Raw genomic sequence first — 19,776 nt, forward strand, 5'->3', positions numbered from 1 at the left:
AAAATTACATTCTTAAAGCCTTGGAGTCAAGGCAGGTCACCAGGAGGTGACACACCTTGGAGCTGTACTTTCAGGTAGGCAGTAACAGACACCTATCTTCCTGGCTGGCCACTTGTGTATTGGATATGGTCTGCCTCACACTGTATGCCTGTTTGCACACTGAGAGATTGCTTAATCTACAAGCGAGGAAAGTTACAGAACTAAACAAGCAGCATGGGGGTGGCCTGTGTCTGAATAAAACCAAAGGATTGGTCCGGTATATCTTGAAGTACAGAGATACCCTGTCCTCTTGTCCCTGGGGGTGCAGTGTCCAGTCCCAGGCACCCTGCCTACAGACTGGGTGTGACAAAGTGGGAATGGTCTTAATGTTTTCTCTGAATACTGTGGGTGCCTCAGTTTCCCTTATGCATTTCTTAAGTATCTAGGTGATGGGATAAGGGTGTGATTGTTGCAGAGCCCGAGAGGGCAGGGGTGTGCAGAGGTCTCCACAGAGAATGGCTGACACCCTGTCTCCTGGCAACTGATGGCCTGGGCCCCTCCCTTGCAAGGTGCCAACTGAAGGTGTTGGAGAACAAAGAGATCAGGTGACCTCCTGGCCCAGGAAAGAGACAAAGGCTGGAGGGTTGCAGTTTGGAGCTGGCTGGGGAAACGGAGGGAGGCCCAGCACCGGGGTCTGGGCCCCCTACCCCCAAGATGGACCTGACTGAGGCATCCTGTTCTCTGTACCTACAAGCTCTGTTTTGGACTGTGTTCCTGTCATCTAATAAACCGTCTGTTTTACTGGCTGGCTGAGAGTCCCGGTGAATTGCAGGAAGTGGGGGGTGCAGGGCCCTGACTCCCCCATGCTTCGTGACAACTGGGGCCTCCGGGTAACGCTGCAGTAGGAAGATGTCACGGGTTGCTGTTATTACTGTCTGAGTCGTGTTATCATTATCTGTCCTCCGGCTTTGGGTGGGTCCATGCTGCGGATTTGCTTGTGTCCCACAGTGTCTAATGGGGTTGGAATCCCGCAGGTTTGTTATCCTGGGGGAGCTCAGCGTCTGTGTGACCAGTGCCAGGGACACATGCGTGTGTGATCTCCTGGCCACATGGAGCCCACCCGGGCCGCCCTGTTCTGGGCACACCCTGGATCTGACTGTCAGCCGAGGGCCGAGCACTGGGCATATAACCAATGTTCTGACTTGACCCCAGCCTCATGGCCCGGCGATCCTGGCCTGTCCTCCCTCCCACCCCCCCGGGGACAGACACCCACAAAGATGGTTGGCCTGGAGGGGGTTTGGCTCCTGTAAGTTTTCAAGAGATGCTGGCAGGGCCGGACCCCAAACCACAGGCCAAGGGGCCACTGAGCACAATCACACAGTGACCACAGCCACAAGCTACTCCCCATCCCTGCTGGATGAATGTCGGGTGAGACACAGAGACAGCGCTTGGGAGCCACAAACGCTCTGCCAGCTGGGCAAAGCTGGGAATGTGACGACAAGACAACACACCTGCCTTCAGGTGCTTTGAGTGGAAGTTCCTGATTGCATGGGTGGGTCCCTTTAAGATGTTCAGGTTGTGTATTTCCAGGGTGAGAACTGGGGCTGACAGGGCCAGCAGGCCGGTGAGGAGCAGGAGACAAGGGCACCGGGCAGCTGCAAAAGGGAAGAGCCGGTGAGAAGCTGGGAACACAAACCCGCCCTTCAGGAGCCGCGACTCCCAGTTCCCTCTGCCAGGACAGTGCCCCCTGGAGCAGCCACCTAAGAGCACGCTCCGCTGCTCCGCGCTCACAGCAGCCCAGATGGGAGGGGAGCTGGGGAGCCAGGCGGGGTGATTGGGAACGTGGGGGCAAGGTGGTGACCGGGGTAAGGGGAATTATGGGAGAGAAGAGCATTGGGGGAGGAGTGTCTGGAGGACTGGACCAGGGTTGTGGGGGAAGCTGTGGTTCTGGGGAGTCCCGTGCATGGTTGCTTGAAGCTGCAGTCTCTGTTCCCTGGCACAGCCCTATGGGAAGCCCTAGTTGCCTTGCTGTGGAGACAGTCACTGTTGCCCAGCCCAGATTCCCAGCTCAGGCCAATCCCACAGTCAGGCTCCCCCGTCCATCCCCCTACGCACAGACATCCTCCCCACAGATTTCCAGAGCCCTGCTTAGCCCTGCCTGCCCCCACCCCTGCTCCGCCCATGGCCTGTCTCCCAGGGCCCAGCCCACGCCCCGTGCTGCCCAGACAGCGTCCCTGGCTCACTGTGGCTCTGCAGGGCGCAGTGGGATCAGCCAATGCTGCTGAAGAGGGAAGATGAACATGCCCCTTTTCTGTTGGCAGCTTGCGTGTAACCTCACGGCCTGGGAATGGGACTGGCATCGGTGCCAGGTGCGGCTCAGGAACAAAGAACAGGGATTTCGCTGGCCAGACCACTGTCTAACGTCCCAGGTCCCCATCCCCCCGTGTGCTCTGAGGGGAGTGTGAGAAGCTGCCCGTGGCGACAGGCAGGGGCCGGCCAGGAGCCCCGGATTGGGAGGGAGCCGGGAGATTTCAAAGCATTTTCAAATGTTTCCTATGAAAGGATTGATCGGCACAAGCTGAATGATGGTGTCACACGGAGCAGCTCCACGGTGATGCCGAGGGAGGGGGCACTGATCCCCTCAGAGAACTGGGCCCCGCTGACTGCAGGGGCAGGACGGATGTAGAGATGAAGAGCCAGGCCCTGTGCCAGGTGGCATGGGAGCACCAGGGGCCTCTTTCCTCCCCTCCCCCTGTCTGTGCAGGAGTGGGGCAGGGTTCCTACCTTGGGCCCAGACAGCACTAGGGAAAGGGACCAGTCCTTGCACCAGGCCTGCGGGCCACCATAGGGGCATTGTCCTCCACCAAGGGGTGCAGCCAGACTCCTAACTAACTAGTGTGCAAGCTGCCATGGGACCATGTGCTAGCTGGGGAAACAGGCTGCATCTTACCACACAAGCAGTGGGATGCATTCGGCCCAGTGGTCTGGGGCCTCCCCACCCGGTCCCTGCTAGCACATGGCTCCAGCCAGCAGGGTCCTACCCCACGAATATGCCCTCGGACCCAGCACCTGGGCACCATTCTTTAATTGAAACCAAGTGCTGCAGAATCCAGGGACCTGGCCGCAGTATTTAGGCCCAGCGTGATACCCCATAGATGGGGGCTGCCACAGGATGCCCTGGTATGAGGCAAGCACTGCGCTCCTGCTCCAGGGGTCTGCACGTGGCCAGGCAGAGCTGCGGGCAGAGCCTTCAGTCTCAGGCGAGGAGCGGCTCCGCCTGCAGTGGGAGTGGGTTGGACGCTGCCTCTGCCCTACACGCTCTGTGGATGTGGTCCGGAGGGCAGGGGGCCCAAGGACTTCCCTCTCCCAGCACTAAGGGCCCAAGTCTCTCCTCCCGCTCACGTCTCCTCTTTCTCCTCCCCCAGAAAATCCCTCTGGCCCCCGTCTCTCCTCCCCCCGACCCCAAACGGAAGGGCTGGTGGCCTGGAGATTTACTCTGGCAGGGAACAAAGGGCCCATCCCAGCAGCCCCGTATGCCCTGCCTGTGAACCTCGTAATGCCAGGCATGTTCTCCAGCAGCGTGGTGCCCATGGGAGCACCCCGAGTGACAGTGACAGCAGGGCACAGAGTTACCAGCTGCAGACCTCACTGCTTAGAAGTGTGTGTTTATTCCAAAGCCTGGATCCCGAGGCAGGGCAGTGCAGAGGGTGTTTGAGAAGCTCCCGCCATGCTTGGGATTTCACCTTTCCAGTGACCTCTAGGCCTTCTCATCGCATCGCCGAGCTAAAATGACGTGGAAGAGTCACTCCAGCTGAACGCTGGTGCACGGGAGTCAGCCCAGCGCAGAAAGGCCCAGTGGAGAAAAGCTTGGAAAGTCTGCAGGGAGGGAGAGGAGAAGGAAAGTGGCCCCGTTTCCTGGGTAACCCTGATACTTCCCCCAGCAAGGCCTGTGAGAGCGGGCGGGAGGTTTGGCCATGACACACTCTGACCCTTTTCCCTCCCTTCGTGGAGCAGGGGTTGGCCTCACTCCAGACAGGAGGGTGGGGAAGGGGTGACTAACAGTAGGACGCTGGTTTGATGAGGATGGCGGAGGCTTGGCAGTTCCCACTACAGAAACTACCCCAAGTGATGCTCCCTTTGATGTTCAGTCGAACAGAATAACAAGCCGAGTACCACCAGCCCCCACCAGAGCTAGACGCACAGTTCCCACCGGAAGTGTCCTGATCCAGGTCTTTAGCAGAGAACTTCATGTTGTCATGCACGGTGCTAGGATTGTTTGAAGTCATGGCGTCCCCTGCAGTCCCAGTGTAAGAGCCCAGCCTCAGCCTGTAGCCTTTGGACTCGTCTTCCAGACCGAAGAGGTTGTAGTCTGCGTATTTCATGGTGCCGGATGAATCGTGGATGACAAACCTGACCTGGTAGACCTTCTGCTTGGCGATCCGATAGATGTACTCCGTCCCCAGCCAGTAGTCATCCTGCACGTTGCCAAAGCCGTATTTGTAGGTGCTCCAGGACTCAGCCCAGGTGATCTGTGTGTCGTGCCGGTTCCGCTGGAGGACCGTCCAGACCTCACTGGTGCTGTTCAGCTCACAGTGGACCTCGAATTGATGGAGTCCTGTGGGCTGGATGACGAAGACGCCACTGACCCTGTTCCAGGTTATCTCGCTGCAGTCCTTGGGCCAGGCTGTGGGCAAAACGAAACAAGTTGTCAAGAACAAAACCTCATGGAACAAAACCCCGCTCAGAGTTACGATCACAGTGGAGTTTCCATAAAATCTTTCCTTGGCCTCCTTCCCAACTCCTCCACTGAGGAATAGCAGCTGCATCTTGGCCAGATCAGGCTGCGCTGAGGAGTCCTGGAGGTGAGCTCTGGTCTCTAGCCTCGCGCCAGACTGATGTCCCCATAGCTGTGCCGGAGGGAATTCTCACCGCTGGCACTCTGCTCCCAGATCTCTGCAGTGTGTGTGTGTGTGTGTGTGTCACCCCTGTGAGGGGTGACAATGCAAGCGGGACACACTTACCACTTACCCTGGGCTACCCGCATGTCACTGGCTCTGCTGCGCCGGAGGCTCCCTTTCCCCTGATCTGTGTGGGGAGGAGAGAGCCGAGTGACGTGAGGGCTTTACAGAGGATATTCCCAGCTCCACAGCTGGGCGTATTCTCAGCACATTCGCCTCCCTGTCCCTCCGCTGGCCCAGCTGTAGGCCTCAGTTATCCGCTGGGCACTGGGGCGCCTCTCCCTGCTGGATTGCTCCAAACTCTGACACCCGTGGGGAGGCAGGAATTCACCCAGAATCCCTCCAGAGCAGAGACCCACCCTGGTACCCTCCTCAGCTTGGCCACAGCCCCGCGTCGCTGCCAAGAACCATCAGCAGGAGGGGGCCGGAGGCCTGATAGGCTCTACTTGCATCGAGCACCAACAGGCTCCTTCCCTCTGGGCCAGGACCCGTTCGCACATGCGCAGGGCGGCTCCCTGGGCCCAGCTCCCAGCCCTGAGCTCAGGCTCCCCTGGGCCCTCCTGTGTCCCTGCAGGGGCAGCACATGTCTCTCCGACAGCCCCTTCTCGAAGGGTGGGAGAAGGGCTGGCAGCAGGCAGGAGAGGCAGGATTTCCTGCCAGCTCTCCAGCCAGCCAGGGCTCTGAGGGACGGGGCGGGAGGTCAGCTTCTCCTGTGTGCCCATCCCCAGCCAATCAGGGCTATGGAGACAGGGCCAGTCCTCAAAGCACTGCTCCTCATCCATCCAGTGCGGGTGTCATGACTTCGACTAACCCAGACTCCCCTTAGCTGCTCTACCTGGCTCCTGGCTGCTCCCCTCCAGTCTGGCCCAAATGCAGCCACCAACCTCACTGCCTGCTCCCATGGCTCTGCCCACACCACCCAGAGGCCGATTAAGGATTATTGGGGTGCTGGGTACAAAGAACATTTGGTCTCCCCAGCTCCCCTCACCATGGGGTCCTGCCCCTTGGTCCTCCTCTTCCCCCCAAGGCTCCACTCCCAGGCCTGGCTTGAAGCTGGCCTGTGGTAAGAGCTGTCCAGGGACCCAAGTCAGAGTGGGGAGGCCCGGACTCTCCACCTACCCTGGGCGGCATTCCCTGGGGGTGGGGATACAGACTGTGGGCTGCTCTCGGGCTCCCTGGCCCCCCACCCTGGGCAGGTGGAGGGTCCAGGGCTCCCCACAACTGGCCCCGGCTCCCTGGGCGCCTCTTACCACAGCCAGGCTCCAGCTTCCAGCCTGGCAGGGGACAGAGCCACAGGGGAAGAGGACAAGCGGGGTCACAGTTCTGGAGCCAGTGGCACCCTCACTTCTGCACAGGTTCCGGCGCTCCTGCAGGGGCCCCCAAATTGGCTGGCGCCCCTGGGCACGGGCCCTGTGGGCCTGTGCATTAATCTCCCATTGGTTCTGCCACCCTTTACTCATACGGATAACAGCACTTCAGCACCCCGGTGTAAGGGGACTGTTGCCCCCTTACTAACACTCAGTGGGGGTGTTTTGGTGGCTAGCTCCCAGCACTAAAAGGGGAGGGGTCGATGGCAAATCAGGAGCCTGAGACTGACAGTCCCCAGGTAGAATGGGGAGAGGCCAATGCTCCAGATCAGCCTGATTGACAGGGCGGGCAGGCTAATCAGGGAGTCAGGAGGCCGGGGGGGTCCCGTCCTCCGTGTGAACTGGAATGGCCTGAGTCAGACAGAGTGGGGCCGAGCTAAGGAGAGAGCAGGGGCCCGAGCTGAGCTGGGGGCAGAGCTGCAGCCCCAAAGCCAGAGCATAGCCCAGAGAGAGCAGAGCTGCCCTGGGAGCAGAGCTGCAGCAACCAGAGCCAGAGGGGCCAGACAAGCAGCCAGGAAGCAGGTCAGAGCTGGCAGCAGAGTCACAGAAGCAGCCTGCAGAGCAGACCTGTCCTGGGGGCAGAGCTGTAGCAACCAGAGCCAGAGAGGCCAGAAAAGCAGCCCAGGGAGCTGGAGGCAGAGCAGCAGCAGCAGCCGTGCTGAGGCAGAGTGGAGCTGGAGCCGGGGCTGGAGCAGTCCGGAGCTGGGGCTGGGGCAGTCCGGAGCCGTGTGCAGTCCGAGTGTGGTGAGCAGCTGGGGAGTGCGAGGGGGACCCTGGGCAGTGGGCCCAGCACAGGGAGACGCCTCAGCCAAGAGGCCTTGCAGGCCAGACTTGCAGGGGGATCATAACCCCGACCGGGTGGGGGCGACACTGGGATAAAGGGTCCTGCCACCTAGAGCCTGAGAGCGTGTGGCCACCACCAGAGCAAGTGTCCAACCCACAGCGTCCCTGCAGCACAGACAGGGCCTGAGAAGCAGGCCTGGGACCTACAAGGAACAGACTGAACTGCCCTGACGTTCCAGAGACACTGTTTGTAATGTTCCCTGCCACAGAGCAGGGTGATGTGTTTTCCTTTAACCTTTCCCATTTTTCCTTATTCTTTTTTAAAATTAATTGTTAATTAAACAATTTGTATTTGCTTTAAATTGTATGAAATGATCAGTGGGTCAGGGAGGTGCTCAGTGCAGAGAGAGTACCCCGGAGTGGGGACACCCTAGCCCCTGTCCTGGGTGACCACAGCAGGGTTGGGGGTCAAGCCCCCCAGGAATCCTGGGCCCAGCCTTGTCGGGGTTTACGAGGACACTGCCAGACTGGAGAGTGGAAGGGGAGTCCTCAAGGGCAGGGAGGCCTCTGGGTAAAGGAAGTGGAAGCGAGGACTCGGATCCTTTCGCTAGCCCACTTCACCGGGGTAGTGCAGAAGCCAGGAAAGGTCCCCACAATAGCGGGACCATTCCCCCGCTTACACCTGCACTCAACACTATCGTGAACTGTACCCAACAGCACCCAAAACGGATCCCTTTGGCAAAACAGCTCCATCGGCTCATTACCTAGGCACAGTAGGTGTGTCTGTGCAAATACGGCCTGTTCCTGAACTCTCCCCCCAGCTCACGGCTAGATGGTACGGGAGAGCTCATTCACCCCCTGCTTACGTAGCCGATAAGGGGCTTTAATAACACCTAAAGACGGTTAAGCCAGGGATTTCCCCTTCCAAAAAGACCCTTTAAGCCAAAAGAAGGAAAAGTGACCTGGAGCGGGGCAGTAACCCTGCTCCGAGGAGAAGAGGTTAAAGGCAGTTGAAGTCGGCTGCTTGAAGAGGCAGCCACAGCTTTGGCCCTGCTAGAAGGGCTAAGGGAGGAGCTGGCTCAGTCTCACTCCAGCTGGGAGTGGGAAGGGCCTGGCTGCCCTGAAGCAGAGCAGGGCTGGGGATGGGCAAGAGGAGCTGGGGAGCTCCAGCTTGGCAATTCCCCAGGCTGAGGCTTGGTAAGGCCCAGGGTGGTACTGGGGCTGCAGAGGTGCCGCCTGGGCATAGGCAGAAGCAGCTGATCCGACCCCCTTGCCAGTGATGAGTGGCCATGACAGATGCAGTCTTAGGGTTACCATATTTAAAAAATAAAAAAAGAGGACACTCCACGGGCCCTAACCCCGCCCCTTTCCCACCCCGGCCCTGCCCCTTTCCCACCCCTGGCCCCGCCGCAACTCTGCCCCTTCCCCAAAGTCCCCGCCCTAACTCCCATTCCTCCCTCCCAGCCACGCGAAAAGGGCTGCCCGAGCGCTACCGGCTTTAGGGTTTGCCGGGTAGCCTCCAGACCCTGCGCCCCTGGCCGGCGCTTCCCCAGCGCAGCTGGAGCCCAGGAGGGGAAGCGCCCAGACGGGGGCGCAGGGTCTAGAGGTTGCCCGGCCAACCATGAAGCCGGTAGCGCTCAGGCTTTGGGCAGCCCCTATGCCTCCGGACCCTGCGCCCCCGGCTGGGCACTTCTCCTCCCCGGCTCCAGCTGCTCTGCTCCGGCGGCGCAGGGTCCGGAGGCAAGGGGGCTGCCTGAAGCCGGTAGCGCTGGCTCGGGCAGCTTGGCTCTTAAACAGAGCTGAAGTCTGAGTCTGGGGAGGAGCAGAGCAGCCGCGGGAGGGGAAGTGCCCAGCCGGTATTTTTCCTGGACATGTTCGGCTTTTTGGCAATTCCCCCCGGATGGGGTTTGATTGCCGAAAAGCCGGACATGTCCGGGAAAAAACGGATGTATGGTAACCCTATGCAGTCTGCCCCAGAGAAAGGGGGCTAGATGACGACTGGCAGTACTGATGACCACTGAGGCAAGGTGGGCATAGGGGGAGGGGGTTCCCCTGGGAAGGGAGACCCAGAGTGCGGGGGCACTGCTTTGGGACAGCACCCCAAGATAAGGGGCACTGGGGTCTGTGAGGGACATGGGGGCCCGAAGCAGGAGAGACACCGGCCAGCAGGAGGCGCTCCTAGTGCTGGAATTGAACTAATTCCTGGATGACCAGCAGGAGGCGCCGCGCCAGTGAGTCAGCGATCTGCTACATGGCCAAATAAACTAGTTCCTTTGAAGCAGTAAAACAAGAGTTCTGTGATTAAACCCCTCAGCCCCTTAGAAAGGCACAGCGGGGCGGGAGCCTGGAGGGACGAGGGGAGGGTAGTGCACGGAAGGAGGGGTCGTGTGGGCATCAATGCAGAACGGTCTAGTTAACGGCCCCTAAATGCACTTTCTGCACAGAACTACTGCAGCTTCCCAAGCCCCAAACTGCACAAAGTCTGGAAACGGACAATTCAGGGATTCAGCCAGTTCCCCCCGGTCACATCACCGGGGTCACTCCACAGGCTTAGCCTGGCTGCTCTGCCCCCTGGCCAGGCTGCCCTTTGGTCTGTGAACAGCCCTGGAAACGGGGTGGGATGCACAGCTGGACAAGGGACGCTTTTAGGAAGCTCTGCAGTGCAGGTTGCAGAGCAATGGGAGTTGAGGCAAGGAAACTAGTTGGACGTGTTGTCAGTTTCAGAGGATAAAGTTGAGTGGCCAGAGTCAGACTGTTGGAGTGGAAGGTCCTAGACCAGTGGGGCGGTGCTGGGTTCCTTTCATTGTCCGTCTCCAGACTTCCTGACGTTCGGTGTCCAAAGGTCTCATTGTTTTGTCCAGAAAATGTAGTCATTGCTTTGGACGGTAGATGGCCCCACTGACACACGTTCAGCATTAACTCTTCTTACGGGTTGTGGGGAGGGATTGCTGAACAGTTTGCATTCCCTTCTCTAGAGAACAAACAAAGCAATTCCCAGCCCGGAGCAGAGCAGATCCATTCTCCTGTATTTCTCTCTTGTGCTGTGTGTACACGAGCAAACGGCCTGTTCATCTCTCATGTTGCCCCCTCTCCTGCCGTATTTGCCATTTCAACAAAGTTGACTTTTTCCCACAGAAAATTTTGCTTTCCCCAAAACCACAAAGGAATATTGGCTGTATACTTGCTTGATTTTAACTAGCCTAGTAGAGCATTTGGTCAGCTTCCTGAGAAAAGTGCAAATTAGGTGCCCAATCAAAAACCACTTCAGCCAACAATGAACTTGAAGATGCCAATCCACATCAGAGCCTTCCCAGGATTGTGGCTTGGCTGGTAAAAACTGACTCATGCATGGACATGTGACTTGCCCATGTGACTCCAGAACTCCATCTTGGAGCTGGACTTTGCATAGGAGAGAGGAGGGGGTCTCCACCCGCAAGAGAGAGTTTATTTAACCCCCTGGGAGACCCCTCCATTTTGTCTTCAGCTGGCTAAAGGGATAGCCTCTCCACCCCCAAGAATACCTGAAAGAGACTGGAACAAAGGACAGTAACTACAGGGAGTGTGAGTGATTGCTGGACCCAGACTAGAAGGAGACTAGTCTGTAAAAAGGAGCATTCTGGAACTGGGGAGGTTTTTATCTGTACCCAGTTGTATTACTGTATTAGACTCAGACATGCGTGTTTTATTTTATTTTACTTGGTAATTCACTTTGTTCTGTCTGTTACTACGTGGAACCACTTCAATCCTACTTTCTGTATTTAATAAAATCACTTTTTCCTTATTAATTAACCCAGAGTATGTATTGATACCTGCGGGGGGGGGGGGGGGGGGGAAACAGCTGTGCATATCTCTCTATCAGTGTTATAGAGGGCAAACAATTTCTGAGTTTACCCTGTATAAGCAGGGGTGTGGAGAGGGGTCGAGGCAGGCAGGGACAGGGAGCGGGGTGGCTAGATGGGTCGGGGGTTCTGGGGGAGCTGTCAGGGGGGCAGGGGTGTGGAGAGGGGTCAAGGAGGCAGGGAGCAGAGGGGGTTGGATGGGTCAGGAGTTCTGGGGGTCCTGTCAGGGAGCAAGGAGCAGTTGGATAGGGCATGGAAGTCCCGGGGGTCTATCTGGGGGTAGGGGTGTGAATATGGGGTGGGGGTGTGGATAAGGGTCAGGGCAGTCAGGGGACAGGTACGGTCCTAGGGGGGCAGTTAGGGTGGGGGGTACTCAGGAGGGGACAGTCAGGGGACAAGAAGCAGGGAGGCTAGATGGCGGTGGGATCCTAGGGGGCAGTTAGTGGCAGGGGTCCCAGTATGGTGCAGTCAGGGGACAAGGAGTGGGGGGGTTGGGCGTTCTGAGCGGGGCAGTCAGGGGGTGGGAAGTGGGAGGGAGTTCATTGGGGCGGGGCAGGGCTAGAGCGGGGCTCCCACCCGTCCTCTTTTTTGATTGTGGAAATATGGTAACCCTAGCAGACAGGCCCCAGGGTGTGGGGGGGATGAGCTCCCTATAGGGTCAGTGAGAAAGGGCCCGTCTGGTGTGCCACAGACAGCAGTGTCTGCACTGACACCCCGCATGCTTTGCCAGCCCATTGTCAAATAGGCTTCAACAATGGATGCAGACACTGAGCCCGAATCTGCTGGCACAGCCCTGGCATTAGGTCCTGTCACCCACTCCTGGGCAGTTTATTCTCTAACTAGCTACTTTGCACGTGCACACGTAGGTTTCCCAGAAGACAAACAGGCCCCTGTTCATACTCTGCAGGGGGTTTCGGGGAGGTGTTTAACACGGCAGACACGATGCGTGGGACACTGCGAGCTAACAGCACCGTGTGTCCTGGGGGGTGACTGTATCTTACAGCAGCGGGTTCTGCACCCCCTCAGCTCTCAGCAAACTCCTGTGCCAAGGGCTCTGCAACAGGGCGTGTGGAGTGCAGGGAGGGGGTGAGGGCTCCGGTGGGGATGCGGGCTCTGGGATTGGGCTGGAGATTAGGGGTTTGGTGTGCCAGAGGGGGATCCGGGCTGGGGCAGAGGGTTGGGGTGCGGACTCTGGGAGGGAGTTTGGGTGCAGGAGGGGGCTCAGGGCTGGGGTAGGGGATTTGGGTGCGGGTGGGGGTGTGGGGTCTGGGAGGGATTAGGGTACAGGAGGGGGTTCCGACCTGGGGCAGGGGGTTGGGGTGCCGGGTGTGAGGTCTGGGAGGGAATTTGGGTGTGGGAGGGGGTTCCGACCTGGGGCAGGGTTTCTGGGTGCGAGCTCCGGCCAGGCGGCGCTTACCTCAGTCGGCTCCTGGTCAATGGCACACCGGTGCTAAGGCAGGCTCCTGACCCCTGGTCTCCCTCCGCTGGCAGGCTCTGAGCAAGGCTTGCCCAGAGAACATGGATGACGAGCTCTCGATCCTGCTGACAGCACCCCCCAGCACAGACAAACTCCAGCACATCTTGGAGGTGAGCAGAATGGGGAGGGGCAGCAGGGGTTTTACCTTAGCCCTGGGGACTCCTAGAAAGAAGAGACTGGAAAATCCATGTTTCTATTGGGTCCTTCCGAGTATGCATTTGTGATATAAACTCACTGGGTGACGTTGGGGTAACTCACTTCCCCCTTACGGCATCAGTCTTCTCCACTATCAAATCTACACTGGGGAAGAAGGAGAGAAGCCCTGACAATCACCTTCACCTCTGGGTGTCTAGTCCTGGGAGCCGAAACCAACTGGACTATCTGCCCCATCTCCTAAACTGCCCTGCTTTTCCCTCCTAGGGCCTTGTCCTTAGTGCTCAGACTGGCCCCTTCCCAGCTTGTCCCTGACCTTTAAAGGACTCTCCAAGCCCCTCCCATGCCTGCGTCCCTTGGGTCTCTCTCCTGGCTGAGCACAGGCTGCCCTTCTATCTCTCAGCAGGCCTGGGTCCTAGTCACAGGCTGGGTCTTGTCACGTGACCCCCACACTTATTCCCTTCACCCTAGGGAGCTGCATCACCTGGGCCAGGTGCAGTTGAGCTCCAACCCCTTTCCTGGCCATCTCACCCTGGGACAGGTTGACACTGGTAACCTGTGGGTAACAGTAACTCTTTGCTCGCAAAGGTGCTGAAGACACAATGGAAGAGGAAATCCTTTGGCCTGGATTGAAATTATTCCGACTGAAAGTGAATGAGAGAAAATAGGTTCAGAGTTCTCTTCCTAGCAGCAGAAAATGTAGCGATTGATAGAGGTTCAGGTCAGAAAGGACCATTCTGTGCATCTAGTCGCCCCTCCTGTATAACTCAGGGCCTGGAATGTGACCAAGTGGTTCCTTCAGCCAACCATAGCATGGGACTGAGCCAGAGCACGTCTTTTGGAACGACATCCACATGCAGGAGAGCCAGCTTGCTACCAGAAAATCTCTCTTCTGCAGTGACGTGGGGTTAAGGGACACGGGGGAAAAGACATGGAGGCTGTGACTAAACTTAGAGCAGCAAGGCCAGGAAAACCAGGGTTAGGTCCCAGGCCTGGCTATCAGATCTGCTGTTTTCTATTCCTGGCTTTGGGACCATGAGCGAGTCTCTGCACCGCTGGGTACCTCGGTTTCCCCAGCTATCAAATGGAGCTAATCAAGGTTTTGTTTGTTCTCCCCATTTTACAGGGTGGGAAACCGAGACACAGTTGGGACCTGTCGACACTACAGGTCTGTCGTGCTTTTGTAATCTGCTGACCCCCACATGTTGTTCAGAGCCTATGGACAACACAGCTCCTAAAGGTACGTTTGTTCTGTGCTTATCCCCTATGTACCAGCAGGGCCTGACAGCATTTCTCACTGTGATGTGGGGATCAGGTCCTGGGTACTAAGGGTCTGAAGAAGCTCTCAAGGACTAATTTTTTAAAATAATTGTTATCAATGAATTGGGAGAAAACATACAATCACTGCGGATAAGATTGGGGGGTGACAAAATACAGGCAGAGTGGTAATTCCTGATGGGGAGAGGGCAGTGATACAGAGCGATCTGGCTCATTCGGCCAGCTGGACCCATTCAAAGAAAACAAGTTTGAGCGGAGCCCAATGCAAGGTCCTATGCGTGGCCACAAGGAATCCAGGAAAAGCAGTGACTCTGAAAAGGATTTAGGGGCCAGAGTGGAGAAGCCACTCAACATGAGCTCCCAGTGTGATGCTGTGGTGAACAGGGCTAAAGCCATCATTAGACGTAGGAGCAGAGCCGTGAGTAGGATAGGGAGGTGACACAGCAGCAGTGAGACTGCTATTGGAATACTGCCTCCAGTCTTGGTGTCCTCCTTTGAAAAAGATGGTCCTAGAAATTGGAGCTGGGGCAGCAAAGAGCCACCAAATGTTCTGAGGGTTGGAGAAAAATGCCTTCTAGTGAGCTATTGAAAGAGCTCAACCTGTTTAGCTTATCAAAAGAAGATTGAAGGGGACTTCATTGAAGTGTTGAAGTGCCTTAATGGAGAGAATATACTGGGTATTAAAGGGCTCTCTAGTCTAGCAGAGAAAGGCAGAACAAGACCCAATGGCTGGAAGGTGAAAAGAGACAAATTCCTATGACAAATAAGGCACAAATATTCAGCAGCGAGGATGATTGAACACAGGAAGAAGCTACTAAGGAAAGTGGTGGATTCTCCATCTCTTGATGTCATTAATAAAGATTGATGCTTTTCCGGAATGTGTTTGCCCCAAAAGTAGCTATTGTGGTAGACAGGAGGCCTGTGATATGCAGGGGGTCAGATTAGATGCTCTAACTGTCTCTTCTGGCCATAAAATCTACTCATTTCTGAGAAACCGAGTGTAGCATTGGGAGCAGCTTGTGATGTTTTACTGTCTAGCCGGCTTGCTTCCTAGAATGAACACTCATTGAGTTGGGTGATCCACAGGGAGTAGCTCAAACCTCCAAAGTGTCTGCCCTGTGGCAGGACATTAACACTGCAGGGGAGGGGTGGGTGTGGCAGTGACATCACAAAGGCCTTTTGCAGGACGTCAGCCTATTGGCCAAAGGTGCAGGGGAGGTGGTGACCTCACAGAGGGATGCTGACATCAGCAAGGCAGGACAGGGGCGCAGGGCCAGGGAAACCTCAGAGACCCCTGTGGCTTTGCTTCAGCAAGTCTGCTTCTCGAGATCTATCTTTGAGGTCTGAGAGAGTATTTGAGTTCATGTATGTGAGCACCAGGAGGAACCTCTTTTGAGTTTTCTCCTTTCTTTTTCCTGATTTCACTAGAAAACTGACGTCCCTGTTTAGAAGGTAAGAGCCTCCGAGAGGTTTGGAACCTGTTCAGTCTGCTGCATCTGGCGCCAGCTGAATTTTAGGCATGGAAAACACTAGCTTAAGGTAGCCAAATTTTATTCCCCACCTGGGATTTTGTCCCTTAGAATCTCTGGGGACATTAAGGGTTGTCCTTTTTCTTTTACCTTTTCCTCCATCCCTCCCTCCTTTCTCTTCATCTCTTACTTCTTTTGTCCTTTCCCCTGTTCCCCTCCCACCACCAGGAGGGGTGTGTGTGTGTCGTGGGGGGTGCTCTACAACTCCCATTGTGGGAGGTCCACCGAAAAATGTGGGACTGAAATAGTGCTCAGACAGTGATCCCCAGCGGTGACCTGGGCCATCCTTTGGGCTCTCTGGTGAGAACCCTCATCCTCCCGCCCCTCGGTCTCTACCCTGATTGGCTGAGCTGGGGGTTATTGACAGGGAGGAGACTCAGGTCCCTGTTGTTTTCTTTTAAGACCAAGTAAATAGTCATAACCAGTCATATGTTCGACAAATTTTGCTGCTTCTCTGCAGTTCATTATTTTCTCTACCATTCCAGTTCTCCTAAAATACTTGCTGAATAATTACTATGAACTCTTGCTGGTCTGGAACTCACTTGAGAGCACTTTATTCAGGTCATTCAATGTCTGAAATTCAAGATCCGATGGTTAGTTTGAAAATCAGGGCTCTTGGGTCCTATTCCCAACTCTGCCACGGACTGGCTGTGTGACCTAAGACAAGTCAATTCTCCTTTCTCAGCCTTAGCTTCTCCCTCTTTCAAGTAGGGATAACAATCGGCCCCTACCTACCTCCCGGCGGGTGGAGGATGGGGCTCTATTGGAGAGTGTCACTAGGAGCAGTGCATAAGATGAGGTGTCCTATCATGTTTACTCAGATCAGATTAGGACATAATAGAATGGCTGAAATAGTCTATTTTATTTGTATTTTATTATGTTGCAATTGTTAAGAGCAGCAACTACTTAGCTCAGACTGAAACATCTCATCTAATTTTTGAGATCTAAGTGTCTCCTATTTGTGTAGCTCAAACCTCCAAAGTGTCTGCCCTGTGGCAGGACATTAACACTGCAGGGGAGGGGTGGGTGTGGCAGTGACATCACAAAGGCCTTTTGCAGGACCTCAGCCTATTGGTCAAAGGTGCTGGGGAGGTGGTGACCTCACAGAGAGATGCTGACATCAGCCAGGCAGGACAGGGGCTCAGGGCCAGGGAAACCTCAGAGTCCCCTGTAGCTCTGCTTTAGCAAGTCTCCTTCTTGAGGTCTATCTTTGAGGTCTGAGAGAGTGTTTAGGTTCACGTACATGAGCGCCAGGAGGAACCTCTTTTGAGTTTTCTCTTTTCTTTTTCCTGATTTTACTAGAAAACAGACGTCCCTGTTTAGAAGGTAAGAGCCTCCGAGAGGTTTGGAACCTGTTCAGTCTGCTGCATCTGGCGCCAGCTGAATTCTAGGCATGGAAAACACTAGCTTAAGGTGGTCGAATTTTATTCCCCACCTGGGATTTTGTCCCTTAGAATCACTGGGGACATTAGGGTTTGTCCTTTTTGTTTTACCTTTTCCTCCATCCCTCCCTCCTTTCTCTTCATCTCTTACGTCTTCTGTCCTTTCCTCTGTTCCCCTCCCACCACCAGGAGGACTCTGTGTGTGTGTCGTGGGGGGTGCTCTGCAGTGGGAACAGGGACAATTCTCCAACTTTGGGCAGTCAAGAGCCTGGGTGAGATTCATAGATTCATAGATTATAGGACTGGAAGGGACCTCGAGAGGTCATCGAGTCCAGTCCCCTGCCCGCATGGCAGGACCAAATACTGTCTAGACCATCCCTGATAGACATTTATCTAACCTACTCTTAAATATCTCCAGAGACGGAGATTCCACAACCTCCCTAGGCAATTTGTTCCAGTGTTTAACCACCCTGACAGTTAGGAACTTTTTCCTAATGTCCAACCTAGACCTCCCTTGCTGCAGTTTAAACCCATTGTTTCTGGTTCTATCCTTAGAGGCTAAGGTGAACAAGTTCTCTCCCTCCTCCTTATGACACCCTTTTAGATACCTGAAAACTGCTATCATGTCCCCTCTCAGTCTTCTCTTTTCCAAACTAAACAAACCCAGTTCTTTCAGCCTTCCTTCATAGGTCATGTTCTCAAGACCTTTAATCATTCTTGTTGCTCTTCTTTGGACCCTTTCTAATTTCTCCACATCTTTTTTAAAATGTGGCACCCAGAACTGGACACAATACTCCTGCTCTGGTTAGGCCTCAGCTGAGTAGAGCGGAAGAATGACTTCTCGTGTCTTGCTCACAACACACCTGTTAATGCATCCCAGAATCATGTTTGCTTTTTTTGCAACAGCATCACACTGTTGACTCATATTTAGCTTGTGGTCCACTATAACCCCTAGATCCCTTTCTGTCGTACTCCTTCCTAGACAGTCTTTTCCCATTCTGTATGTGTGAAATTGATTTTTCCTTCCTAAGTGGAGCACTTTGCATTTGTCTTTGTTAAACTTCATCCTGTTTAACTCAGACCATTTCTCCAATTTGTCCAGATCATTCTGAATTATGACCCTGTCCTCCAAAGTAGTTGCAATCCCTCCCAGTTTGGTATCATCTGCAAACTTAATAAGCGTACTTTCTATGCCAATATCTAAGTCGTTGATGAAGATATTGAACAGAGCCGGTCCCAAAACAGACCCCTGCGGAACCCCACTCGTTACGCCTTTCCAGCAGGATTGGGAACCATTAATAACAACTCTCTGAGTACGGTTATCCAGCCAGTTATGCACCCACCTTATAGTAGCCCCATCTAATTTGTATTTGCCTAGTTTATCGATAAGAATATCATGCGAGACCGTATCAAATGCCTTACTAAAGTCTAGGTATACCACATCCACCGCTTCACCCTTATCCACAAGGCTCGTTATCCTATCAAAGAAAGCTATCAGATTGGTTTGACATGATTTGTTCTTCACAAATCCATGCTGGCTGTTCCCTATCACCTTACCACCTTCCAAGTGTTTGCAGATGATTTCCTTAATTACTTGCTCCATTATCTTCCCTGGCACAGAAGTTAAACTAACTGGTCTGTAGTTGCCTGGGTTGTTTTTATTTCCCTTTTTATAGATGGGCACTATATTTGCCCTTTTCCAGTCTTCTGGAATCTCTCCCGTCTCCCATGACTTTCCAAAGATAATAGCTAGAAGCTCAGATACCTCCTCTATTAGCTCCTTGAGTATTCTAGGATGCATTTCATCAGGCCCGGGTGACTTGCAGGCATCTAACTTTTCTAAGTGATTTTTAACTTGTTCTTTTTTTATTTTATCCGCTAAACCTACCCCCTTCCCATTAGCATTCACTATGTTAGGCATTCCTTCAGACTTCTCGGTGAAGACCGAAACAAAGAAGTCATTAAGCATCTCTGCCATTTCCAAGTTTCCTGTTACTGTTTCTCCCTCTTCACTAAGCAGTGGGCCTACCCTATCTTTGGTCTTCCTCTTGCTTCTAATGTATTGATAAAAAGTCTTCTTGTTTCCTTTTATTCCCGTAGCTAGTTTGAGCTCATTTGTGCCTTTGCCTTTCTAATCTTGCCCCTGCATTCCTGTGTTGTTTGCCTATATTCATCCTTTGTAATCTGTCCTAGTTTCCATTTTTTATATGACTCCTTTTTATTTTTTAGATCGTGCAAGATCTCGTGGTTAAGCCAAGGTGGTCTTTTGCCACATTTTCTATCTTTCCTAACCAGCGGAATAGCTTGCTTTTGGGCCCTTAATAGTGTCCCTTTGAAAAACTGCCAACTCTCCTCAGTTGTTTTTCCCCTCAGTCTTGATTCCCATGGGACCTTACCTATCAGCTCTTTGAGCTTCCCAAAATCTGCCTTCCTGAAATCCATTGTCTCTATTTTGCTGTTCTCCCTTCTACCCTTCCTTAGAATTGCAAACTCTATGATTTCATGATCACTTTCACCCAGGCTGCCTTCTACTTTCACATTCTCAACGAGTTCCTCCCTATTTGTTAAAATCAAGTCTAGAACAGCTTCCCCCCTAGTAGCTTTTTCAACCTTCTGAAATAAAAAGTTGTCTCCAATGCAGTCCAAGAATTTGTTGGATAGTCTGTGTCCCGCTGTGTTATTTTCCCAACATATATCCGGATAGTTGAAGTCCCCCATCACCACCAAATCTTGGGCTTTGGATGATTTTGTTAGTTGCTTGAAAAAAGCCTCATCCACCTCTTCCACCTGGTTAGGTGGCCTGTAGTAGACTCCTAGCATGATATCTCCCTTGTTTTTTGCCCCTTTAAGCCTAACCCAGAGACTCTCAACACTTCCGTCTCCTATGTCCATCTCTACCTCAGTCCAAGTGTGTACATTTTTAATATATAAGGCAACACCTCCTCCCTTTTTCCCCTGTCTATCCTTCCTGAGCAAGCTGTACCCATCCACACCAACATTCCAATCATGTGTATTATCCCACCAAGTTTCA

The 19,776-nt window shown here is 54.2% G+C and overlaps 1 protein-coding gene across 3 annotated transcripts in view; it reads right to left on the reverse strand.

The window, feature by feature from the left end:
- Positions 1-3,713: 3,713 nt before the first annotated feature.
- Positions 3,714-19,776, reverse strand: part of LOC128845836 (fibrinogen-like protein 1-like protein) — a 38,055-nt gene continuing 21,992 nt past the window's right edge. The window contains exons 1-3 of one of the 3 annotated variants that reach the window (XM_054044877.1): positions 12,344-12,364; positions 5,008-5,064; positions 3,718-4,663 (exon numbers count right to left, since the gene is read on the reverse strand). In XM_054044877.1, the coding sequence (XP_053900852.1) occupies positions 4,035-4,663; positions 5,008-5,023 (645 nt within the window). In that variant the 5' untranslated portion in view covers positions 5,024-5,064; positions 12,344-12,364 and the 3' untranslated portion in view covers positions 3,718-4,034. Of the gene's footprint in view, positions 4,664-5,007; positions 5,065-12,343; positions 12,365-19,776 lie in introns of those variants that run through there. The other 2 variants (XM_054044873.1, XM_054044874.1) reach the window with 2 other exon arrangements.

This window comes from Malaclemys terrapin, chromosome 12, assembly GCF_027887155.1.
Source record: "Malaclemys terrapin pileata isolate rMalTer1 chromosome 12, rMalTer1.hap1, whole genome shotgun sequence".
NCBI classification, from domain to species: Eukaryota; Metazoa; Chordata; order Testudines; family Emydidae; genus Malaclemys; species Malaclemys terrapin.